Consider the following 12,526-nt stretch of genomic DNA (forward strand, 5'->3'; position numbering starts at 1 on the left):
GAACGTGCTAGTATTTAGATGTAAATTTGATTGAAATGATGTCATTCATTTCTTAAATATTAATCATGTTACTGTTACTTTAGTTATTTTATTAGAGACTAGAGGCCCGGTGTACAAAAATTTGTGCACTCGGGGGGGAGGGGAGTCCCTCAGCCCGGCCTGTGCCCTCTTGTAGTCTGGGACCCCTCGGGAGATAACGACCTGCAGGCTTAGGCCTGCTCCCGGGTGGCAGAGGGCAGGCCCAATCCCCAGGTGCAGCCCCTGGTCGGGCTCAGAGCAGGGCCGATTGGGGAGTTGGGGCGCCACCCCCTGTCATGCACAGAGCAGGGCGATTGGGAGGTTGTGATGCCACCCTCAGTCACACTCAGGGTAGGGCCGATTGGGGGGTTGGGGCACCGTCCCGTCACACTCAAGGCAGGGTCGATGGGGAGGTTGCGGCGCCACCCCATCACGCACAGAGCAGGGCCCATCAGGGGGGTTGGGGCTCTGTACCCTGTCATGCACAGAGCAGGGCCCATCAGGGGTTTGGGGCGCCGCCCTCTATCACCCACAGAGTAGGGCCGATCAGGGGGTTGGGGCACCGCCACTGTCACACTCAGGGCAGGGCCGATGGGGAGGTTATAGCTCTACCCCATCACACACAGAGCAGGGCCCGTGGGGCGGGGGGGAGGGGGGGGGAGTGTGGGGGGGTTGGGGCACCGCACCCTGTCACACACAGAGCCGCAGGGCGATCAGGGGTTGGGGAGCTCCCCTCTATCAGGCACAGAGCAGGGCTGATCAGGGGGTTGGGGCGCCTTCCCCTGTCACGAACAGAGCAGGGTGGATAGGGAGGTTGTGGCCCCGCCCCCTTTCACACAGAGAGCCACAGGGTGATCAGGGGGTTTGGGCACTGCCCCCTGTCACGCTGATCCTGGTGCCGGGAGGCCTCGCGGCTCCGCTGATCCCAGTGCTGGGAGGCATATTACCCTTTTACTATATAGGGTAGAGGTCTGGTGCACAGGTGGGTGCCGGCTGGTTTGCCCTGAAGGGTGTCCTGGATCAGGGTGGGGGTCCCCACTGGGGTGCCTGGCCAGCCTGGGTGAGGGGATGATGGCTGTTTGCAGCTGGTCACACATCCTTCAGGGTGGGGGTCCCCACTGGGGTGCCTGGCCAGTCTGGGTGAGGGGCTGAGGGCTGTTTTCAGGCTGGGGGTGACTGAAGCTCCCAACCGCTCCTTTTTTTCTTTTTTTCTTTTTATTCTGGGCCAGCTTTAGCTTGGAGGCTTGGCTCCAGCTCTTAGGCCTCCGCTGCTGAAAGTAGGTTTCTGGCCTTTGCTTACAATGTTGCGATCCTGCTGTCTGAAGCCCAGCGGACTAAAGCAGGTTTCTGGGGTTTTGTTTAGCTTCTATATTTGTTACATAGTTGCTTAGAGTTGCAGCTCAGAAGCCTGCAGCGGCAGGCAGGGAACGTTGGAGTCCTCATCACTGAAGCAAGCAAGCCTCATGTTAGTTTCAAGCTGCCTGGCTGCCGGCCGCCATCTTGGCTGGCAGTTAATTTGCATATTGCCCTGATTAGCCAATGGGAAGGGTAGCGGTCGTACACCAATTACCATGTTTCTCTTTTATTAGATAGGATTATACAATGGAGCAAATATTAGCAACTATTGATTCTTTCTGATATAAACCCATATTTACATGGTTTTTATATCCTCCCAAAACTGACGACACCTATCTCATTCTTCTTTTTAAAATAGTTCTTTTAAGGATACACAAGTTCAGTTTTTAAAGTGTTGCTGAAGGGAGCTCCCAAAATAAATGCATCCTTGCTCTGTGGGCCACTTGTGCCTATAACATAAGCTAAAAAGCTTTATTTCACCATTATAAGAATGCTTCCCTTACTTTAAGAAAAATGAGAACACTCAATTTTAGGATGAGCCCTGATCAAATGTAACATTTAATTAATAACAGAATCTCTAGAATTTCTCCAAATGGCCTTCACATTATGGACATTCAACAAACTTGCCTAAGAAGGAGGACATTTTGTCTAAGTAGCTGTTGTTTTTTAATCTACTAGTCACCATACATAAGAATCTGTCAAATCAATCAAATTTGACCTAAATGAATAAATGGCAAAATTTTCTATCCTTGAAATTTAGTGGTCAATTATCATTATATGTTGTCAGATTTAATCTAATTTATGGTACAGGTTTTGAAAACTATTATATATGTGCCAAAGATAAAACTTTCTAATTTATATTTTTTAAATATGTGTTAAAATTTTGAAAAACTATTTAATAGAGAAAATGTATTCCAATGTAACTTATTTGGTAGTATTATAATAAACTCAAAACTAGCTATAAGTAAATCTGCCAAATTTCCATTTATCCCTAATCAAACCTTGTTCTCAAATTTATTAACATTAGATCCTAGACACTTGCATATGTAATATCCCATTGTGACATTATAACCTATCCTTCTATAGAATATGAAAAGTAACTCCACTCTGTTTCCTGTGGATGTAAAGAAGACCTCTGACGCATTTAACAACTCTCCTACAAGGGAATCCATAAAAGGCTGAATTGCAAGAGTCTGAAAAACAGTGGTTTATTTTCTAAAAGTGAGAAACTATGTAAGAACCCAATAGTTTTGGGCTTACATTTTCACAATGTACTTCCATTAATTTGTCTGAAATACATAAATGTGTAAAGGGACATCTCTCTCTTTCTCTCTCTGTCAAATAAACACACACACACACACACACACACACACACACACACACACGATATTTAGGTTATTTGTCAGAAGAAAGCACTGACTATAATAAATTAGTAGAAAAATTTTCGTTCTTACTTTCTGGAAAACCCAATGATTCTAAACTCTCATAAACTCTAAAAAAAATCAAATTTATGTTATTTTTTTAAAGGGCATTTAAAAGGGAAGCCCTGGCCGTGGCACAGTGGGCTGGAGGATTGTCCCGTACACCAAAAGGTTGCAGGTTTGATTCCTGGTCAGGGCACATACCTCAGTTTCTGTTTCCATCTCTGGTTGGGGCATGAGCTGGAGGCAAGCAATCCATGTCTCTCTCCCTTTCTCTATAAAAATCAATAAACATATCCTCAGGAGAAGGTTAAAATAAAGTATTTATAAAAGGGTGTTAAGGAAAATCATTTAATTTTCCTTCTATAAAAACAAACTTTTGTTCTACCATGTAACTTTCAAAATAGCATATATATATATATATATATATATAGATATATATATAGATATATATATATAGATATATATAGATATATCTATATATATATCTATATCTCTCTCTCTCTCTCTCTCTCTCTCTCTCTCTATATATATATATATATATATATATATATATATATATATACACTAAGTGTCTGTCCGGGTAATGACATCACATAGCAATGCCCAGTTTCCTCTCCCTAGAGACCAGCCTCCTTGCAGTTTCTTCAGCCCAGGAACACGACTTGCTTCATAGCTAGGTGGAAAGATTTCATACTTTAACCAAATTTCTGTGAAGCATTTTCCCATGCCTCATCTCATCTGATCCTCACAGAAGTCCTAGAGTAGGTAGATAGGAGACTCAGTGGAATCCTATTTTCATTAGCCGGAAAATGGAGATTTAGAAAGCTTAGAAACTTGACCAGACTGAAAAGAAGAAATGGTGGACCTTGAAAATGCCTTCAGGTTTTCTCACTGTGCAGAATATAGTCAAACACTGCTACAGTTAAATATTTTACCCTTTGTTCTCCCTGCGTGATCTACAGTAATAATCTGCTTCGTGTTGATATTTACTGCTGTGTTGCTGACAATTACCTGAAAGAGAAGTTGGGGTGCTTCACTGGGCTGGAAAAAGTTTAGCTAAATCAGAAAGCAGGTCTAATTAAGCAAGTTTATATATATAAAAAGCTAAGTTGACTCGCATATGCGCGATACATATAAAGCTCTCGCTGGCACCAATCGCACACCTGTGTTTCCATCTGTCATTGTAGATCGTGAATGTGGTTGACACTTCCATTATAGAGAAACGACAAATAGCGATATTAAAATATTTCTCCTAATTAATTTCCTTTCAATGTGCACGAATTTATGCACCGGGCCACTACTTTAACTATAATTTTATTCTCTGTAACACTGTAACATGACAAGGACTAAATAAGGACTCAATAACATTCAAGAACTTAATGGACTGATTATAGGTTAACCACATTATTTTTGAATTTTTATGATATCAAGAGGTACTGGCATTTGTTGGACTCTATATAGATTAAATCATAAAAAGAAAAACATATATGATGAAAATGTGGATCTGTACCTTACTATTTGTTTTGACTTTAAACAAAATAATGATTTGAGATTATTTAATGTTGGCACAGTATATAGATCAGCACATAAGGCTTACCATCTTCCCCGACCACTGAATAGTTCAATGGAAAACAGAAAGAAATGGCAAATTATTCACATGAAACCATAATATAGAAGATGCAATAACCTATATATATATTTTTTTTACAATGTTAAAATAAATCATGTACATTTCACAATCCAAACAATTATGCCAGAAAAACAATTTAAGCACATTTTTGAAAGTAAATTATCTGCAAAAGAAACAAAAAAACAAAATGCAATGATGATAATGGGCAGATATTTTATATATGCAACTAAAACTAAAAAGTAAATAGTAATCATTCTATCAGTAATCATGTATTTTCTTCTTTAAAGGAGAATTTTTACATAAGTGAATTTCACTTATTTAGCTCTTCATTCTCAAAATACTACTATTTGAAAAGTTGAATATAAAAGATTTAACAGCCATTTAAAAAAAATCTTATATAAAGGATTTAAAAATGGAATGCTCTTTCCAATGTATTAAACAAAACACCATTTCCTGAATTTTTATAGTTTAAAATACCGTAGGGTAGTTTTAGGTGAGGATAATATTCCTACTTTAGTTTTAAGGTACTTTTTAAAATGTACAGACACATTAAAAACACAGTATTACCAAAATAATAAACGAATCACTTAGATTCAAGTTCCCCATACGTATTTCCTAATAGACACAAGTATATGGGCTGAATTTTGCTTTGAAGATATAGCTTCTACTTTTCAGTTTTTATTCTGAAATCTATATGCTTGAAAGCAACACTGAAAATATAACTTGAATTTTTAGAAAATTGGTTAAAATTTAGTCTTTCTGAAAATATGAAATGACATAGCCAGAGTATTATCATATAGTTATATATACTACACATGTATACAAAATGCACATTCTGTGGGTTAGCAGAGTTCTGCAACTGGCATTGCATCTACCTAGCATCCCAACTAAACACGTGAGATGCATGCACACGTGCAGGTACACAGTATGTTCACACAAGTGTGCGCGCGCGTGCGCGCGCGCACACACACACACACACACACACACACACACACACACACACACACACACCCTGTGACCAAGAATACACAGGAGATCTTTACAAAGTTAATATTCATTGCATTTGGTTAGCAGCCTCTAAAATTTTTTATAATTCCCTGTTTTCTAAATCATAATATTTTAAAGCAGTTTGGGGGATGTCGGGTAGAATTTCACATAAAATTATGAATTTTAATAAATAGCTGACAAAAATATCTACCCCTTATCTCTGATGAATTTGTCATATATAAATGGTTATAATGATAAGAAAAGATGACATATGCTATTCAATACCTTTCCAAATTAAGCTTAACATTCTTTAGACTGTCAGTAGTTTCAGGCAATAAAACCACAACATCTTTGTAACAAAATTCCTGATGAGATTTAATGGTTTAAATTTTTAAAAGATATTCATGCTCTCTTTAAATGTTATTAGAACAAAATTATATACAGGACAAGAAGCAAACTCCCTATGGTATTGGATTTATCTTTTATAATTTTCACCAGCTAAATTTCTAAGTGATGCAAATTATTTTTCAGTTTCTATATTAATGTTTTAGAAAAAAAATTAAGGTAATTATATACTGAAATATCAGATGTTTCAATGTTTAGCTAATCAAATTCTGGGGATACAAAAAAACTCAAGTTCTTTGTAAAAATATTAGAAATATATAAAGTAATTCATGTTCAATACAGAAACACCTCACTCTTGTATGTAATTATTGTATACTTATAATTAGAAAATTTCACATACCCACTATATCTTAATAAATATACAAGGGAGCTATAAAAAGAAATCAGGCAATTAATACTATTAGATGTATTTCATTTAAAGACAAAGAACTTCTGAGAACTGTATTCTGGATAGATAAAAAGCTTACAAAAATTACTTTAGAAGTTTATAAGATCCTAAATAACTTAGAAAACATGGACTTGCTATTGCTAGATCAATCTACCCCCCTAACCCCCCAAAAAAGAGTATCCAGTAAGCTGAAATGAAGTAGATATAGAGAAAAAATTATTCATTTCTAAATTAAGTAGTTAACTTTAGGAGTACACCAAATATCCATTAATGGTTAGATTTTGAAGGAAATTATAGACCCTCAGAAAAGGTCTATGTATGGTCAAATTAAAAAACACTGATCCAATATAACATTTCTCATATCCTTAAATATACTAGAAACTGTGCATACTAGGTTTTCTTTAAGAAAAATAAATTATACATTTTCAGAAAGTCAAAATGTGGGTATTTAGAAAAAATGATGTAACAAATATAGGTTGACACAAGTTTCTAATTTGAATTGGTACAATTTATCAGTTTTAAGGAAACTTAAATCATTTCACAATATATGTAGATCAAACCACCATGTTGTACATCTTAAACTTACACAGTGATGTACATCGATTATTTCTCAAAACTGGAAAAAATGATGACTAAAAAATATTCTGTTTTTATATAAACTGGGGATTAAATTTACTTGGCTGGCTACTTTAGTGGAAATGTAAAAAGTGCCTAGAAGTGATTTAGTATAAAGAGCAGGAGTTCTCTTCCATAGAACACATGGGAAAATTGTTGAGTGTATCCTAAGAGTTGTCATTGCAAGGAGAAATCATTTTTTCTTTCTTTTTATTGTGTTTACATGTGATGATAAATGTTAATTAAACCTATTGTGGTTATCATTTCACAATATATGTTAGTCAAACCATCATGCTGCATACCCTAAATTTATACAGTGATGTATGTCAATTATTTCTCAACAAAACTGGGAAGCCTGGCTGGTGTTCCTCAGTGGTTTGAGCGCTGAACTATGAACCAGGAGACAGTTACATACCCCATCAGGGCACATGCCCAGGTTGTGGACTCGATCCCCAGTAGGGGTCCTACAGGAGGAAGCCAATCAATGATTATTTGTCATCATTGATGTTTCTATCTCTCCCTCTCCCTTCCACTCTGAAATAAATAAAAAATATATTTTTAAAAACCTGGGGGGAAAAAACTTAAGACTTACTTTGTAAGTTTAACTAACTTGCATGTAAATCTATGTAAAAACACAAAATGTGGCTTCTTAAAGTTTATCTTTTTTTATTTTTCTATTTCGAGGAATGGAAGGAAAACATCTCTATGGATTACTTTTGAAATATATGTAACCAATCAAAAAGAAAGCAATTTCTCAACAGCAAGGCTGAATTGAACTTTCCTTCCTCCTCTCTCCTGTAATCCCCTAATAGATTTGTCTGTCATATTTTCTATCTTGTATACTGCTTCTTTCTTTGCCATGATAAATAATTAAAAAGTGGGAGGATTTTGGCTTTCTGGAACTAGGCCCTCCAAAAAAACAATATACTTATATTTAAAATTAAAGCAATATGTGGAAATAAGATGGTGACCAAGCAGGTACTTTTAAGTTCTATAGTAATAAAATTTAACCATAAATTTTTCCAATAAGAATGAATATGTCACATATTTAAGCTTCTCTCTCTGTACTAAGTGCCTAAACTTTTTTTATAGAAGTACAGTTACTTCATATTCCATGACTGTACTGTGTAGTGTACTGTAACTGGGCTTGGTAGACTCAATGTGTAGGATACATAAACGGTTACACAAAAATATGGCTATGAAATAGTAATTTCTCATGACTTATGTAACAATATTTAATGTATTCTCAATCATCATAGAAAAGATAAGAATTAATTCCACCCTCAAATTCAGGCAACAGAAATCCCAAATATGATTTCCATTGCTTATTACATATTGCCTATAGGTATAATGCACACTCATTCACAGGGACTTTTCAAAATGTCATTAATTACCTATAATATCATCCACATACAGAATTAGGTAAGGTGGATGTAAAAAGTTGGTTTCATTATAGGAAAAAGGGAAGTCCAAAAGGGACATGATACACTGAGACATTTCTGCTGCATTACTGACATTACTGTTCTGTGGGGAATGTAGATAATAATGCGACCATGCCCTAAATTATGTTCTACACTGGCAAAAACGGAAACTGAACTAAAGCAGTCTGAAGATAGAAAGGGCTGCAAAAAGTAAGAAAAAAGACAGACAGGCTAAACAGGGAAGGAAAGAGAAGAAAAGAAAGAAATGAGAGAAAAGGAAGGTGGAAAGGAAGAGGGGAATAGGAAGGGGAGAGAGAGAGCACTAGCAAGAGGGAACCCAACTACAGTATATTACTGTTAATGAATGATTAGACTTCATGTGACACAGACTCTGTGGGTTATCACACCTTTGGTTTTCATATCTGTAAACAAATCTCATAAATGTATATAAATTATGAGCTATGACTATTATAAACATAGCCTTAAAATCAAACATAAACAAGAAAAAGTAGTCTAACAAAATGGAATAACACTAATTTATTTATCAGCAGTATAATGGTTGTTGCTAAGAAACAGTTTAATATTTGCTTTTTACTATTCTAAATTTTCTCATTTGTAGAGCATCTTTAGTTATAAGTAAATGCCAAAGGCTGCCCAATTCTTAAAAAGAAAAAATTCTGGGGGAAAAAAACCTTTACTTTTTTTTAGTTTAACAAATTTCATGTAAACATTACTCAATAATATCTACTATTTTTATAGGCTTTATAATTTACAAACTATCTTCTAATATATTATCTTAATTTTATCTACAATCTTGATATTTAACGTTTATCTTTAATTTTTTTTAACTATTAGAAATTGTATTTTATGCTTCAAAAAGTAGGGCAATTAAAATTGAACTTGATTTTTTGTCAACAAAATAATGCTTTATAAATTGGCAGAAGTCATCATTAGTGACAAATTATTACATGAGTAACTGCAGTGACAAATTACTGAAAGTCTTAAAAATGTCAATACATTACAAGACAATGGTGGACATATGATTTCACATAAACAAAAAATAGCTAATATGACTGTACCCAGCACCCTCTTTATAATACCATTCTTTTATGGTTGAGCATTTCAAATGTTATAAAGAGGAGTTATTTTTAACTTGAGGGCAGCTATACTTAATTCTGTGGTGTTTTTAAACTACATATTTATAGGAGAGAGAGCCTTATAATGAGGGTGGAGAGTATTAAAAGCCACACTACACACACAATAGGCCATCATGCATTTTAACCCATTATTAAACTTACCCCTCTTTTGAGACTTCTGAAAGAAGGAATTCTGGGCTTCCCTGTTTTTATTTCATTCATACAATAATGCACGGGCTCAATGGAGAATGTGAGAAACTGGGACCCATTAGGAGTACTGGATGTGAATAAACTAGTAGGGGTTAAGGGTGGGGACTGTGGCTAATATGGAAATAAAGAAAGGAATCAATAAGCCAAATGTGCATAGTTTTTTTCTAAATGAAAATTCTATTTTTGGCAACATACTTTTCACAAAATATATCTCAAATAAAGCTTTCTATAAAAATATTATAAGAAAGTTAACATAGTTTTGCCAAAACTATCATTTTAAAAAGTCAAATTTACTTTTTAAAATGTACCATTTCATTTTATCATTTTTTTTACAAACTGACAGATTAGAAATATAGAGTACGCAAATTACAATGTTAGAGCAATGTGATCTAGATTTTTAAAACTGTCTTCTGATTTCTAGAATATTAGCACTACCTTTACTTAACCTGTAGCTGTCAGCAATAAAGGCAGCAGCGACAGTAAAAGTTATCTATAATAGGTAATGTCTATTAAAAAATATATTAAAATGTTAAAACTGTAACTATTATCACAAATAGGCAAAAAAATTTCATTACACTTGTGGCTTTCTTTTCAGACTATTTCTATTTCATCCTTATTTTTCTTTTAATTTCAGTATTCCTTATTTATCTAAGTTCTCTTAGCTACTCTGATCTGACAAAGTCACTCTTAACTTCTTGACTGGATAATATTATTAAAAGCATGAATAAAGCTTTAGCTAACTATAATGGTGATTTTAAATATACACATATATTATAATTTTATCTACATTCATGTCAAAATCAGAAAAATGTATTAAAATAATGATGTATGCTTTAATAAATACAGACATAGATTAAAAGTACATTATCTATTTTCCTGATATAATACTATTATAATCACTAAATTGTTAAGAAAGACTAAGCTCTCCTCTATTCCATTTGCTCACCTGCTGAGCTAGGTTTATCTATCTAAAATAAACAACATATCAAAAGACAGGTTCCAACAAGAAGAGTGAGATTTTCTTAGTAAACTATAGATTTTTTTAAACTTCAAATAACGACAAACGTTGAGCCCTTCCCATTAAATATTCACATGGATGATAAAAAAAAAATTATTAGAAGTCCTAATTTGGTATTTATCATTACTGTGGTCAATCATTCATTCCAATTGAGAACTGCAATTTTAGTGTTTATATAATTATATCATAGTGTTTCCTTAAAAATTTTGATTGAAACTATACACAAATGAAATTTCAAAAGCATATAATTAAGAGACATTTAACAAATTATTTTATTCATTATGAAGTGGTGGTCAAATGCTAAATCTAAAAATAATTTTTACTATGAAAGAATAAAACTATGTTTCTAATAAGTGAAAAATAATTGAATCATTCAACATATTTATTTTCTATTAATATTAAACCATTATCCATTCGATACCTACATTCATGTAAATGACACACTAAAACAAAATTATTAGCATAGAGAAACTTTATGACTTTTACCTTTGGCTTCTTTCCAAAGAGCCACAACTTGCCCTTGGCCTTTCCTACTGTGGTTTTGGCATCCACCTTCCCACTTTCCTGTTTGGATGCGCTGATAGTCCCATCAGAAATGGTTCTATAAATATGCTGACTGTAATCTTCAAATGGAAAGTCTCCTGGAGGTTCAAATCCAGACTTGAAGGAGTCTACTACCATTTGAGAGTCCTATACACAAGAAACGTGTTTTAAAAACCATTCCATTTGTTCATAATACCACATTAGCTTTCAAAACTTCAATCCATTAAAGAAAAAAGAAACAACAAATTTAAAGAAATAATTCTACAGTAAGCATCTAAGGGTTAAAGTAAATAATTTCTTCCTGTGACTTTGCAATAAACTCTATTTTAATCCCAACAGAAAACAATGCTAATTTACAAACAAATTACCACTTTAATTTGTAATATTCATGAGTGTTTTCATTCCATAGCTTTACCCTACTGAAATTCATCTGAGGACTAGTTAGCTGATAAGAAAGGTCTAACTGAAAGAAAGGAATACAGAAAAGGTTATTCCCAAGTAGAATTACAAGAAGTTTCAAAGGAAGAAGCCTTTTGCTTTGAGATGTCTGTGAAGAAGCTGACCTTTGGAACAGATAAAAGGGCATCTAATCATAAAACAAAGTAAGAGACAAGTAGAAAAGCTTTCATTCATCCAAGGGGGAAAGGATAAATATAATACATTAAATACATACTCAGGAATGTTAATAGAGCAACGGAAAAAGATCTCACAAACAGTACTGAGTGCAAAAAGCAACTTTGAAAATACAAAGTTCAGTACCATTTAACTAAAATTTTAAAACTCTCATAAGTATTACATTGTAATTTTGGGCATACATACTCTATCCAAGTATTCTAATGACATCTTAAACTCATTTTTTCAAACAGAATACTTTAATCCTATAAACTCCTACCCACCCTAACCACCTCTTCTTTTATTCCCTACTAGAGGCCCGGTGCACGAATTCGTGCACGGATGGGGGGGTCCAGCCAGCCTGCTCCAATCGAGGCTGATCAGGCCAGGCTGGTTGGGGAGAGGGACTGTGGCTGGGGAGAGGGGCCACAGGTGGTTGGAAGGCTGGCCCCACCCCCGATTGGGGTTGTGGGGGCAGATGGGGGGCATGGCTGGCCGGGGGTGGGGGGGAGCCACGGGCAGTTGGCAAGCCCCACCCCCTGGTCAAACTCCCCGACCAACTCCCAGTTGAGGGTACAATTTGCATATTAGCCTTTTATTATATAGGATTACTGTTAATAGTACATTTTGCCTGTCATGTAGTCAAAAGTCATTCTTAAGTGATACCTTAAGTGATACCTAATGCCACCCCCACCAATCATTTGCTAAAGGGTAAGAAGAGTGATAGAGGAGGGACCTTAATATATTTGTAACTTGGATCCAG

At 35.3% G+C, this 12,526-nt stretch overlaps 1 protein-coding gene across 5 annotated transcripts in view; it reads right to left on the bottom strand.

Annotated features, from left to right (window-relative positions):
• The window catches only part of FNBP1L (formin binding protein 1 like), a 118,668-nt gene that overhangs the window by 13,498 nt on the left and 92,644 nt on the right, over window positions 1–12,526 (bottom strand). For all 5 annotated transcript variants that reach the window (XM_059688864.1, XM_059688866.1, XM_059688865.1 and 2 more), the window contains one exon: window positions 11,095–11,298. In XM_059688864.1, coding sequence (XP_059544847.1) covers window positions 11,095–11,298 — 204 coding nt within the window. The remainder of the gene's footprint in view (window positions 1–11,094; window positions 11,299–12,526) is intronic.

The sequence above is a fragment of the Myotis daubentonii genome, chromosome 3 (assembly GCF_963259705.1).
Source record: "Myotis daubentonii chromosome 3, mMyoDau2.1, whole genome shotgun sequence".
Lineage (NCBI taxonomy): Eukaryota > Metazoa > Chordata > Mammalia > Chiroptera > Vespertilionidae > Myotis > Myotis daubentonii.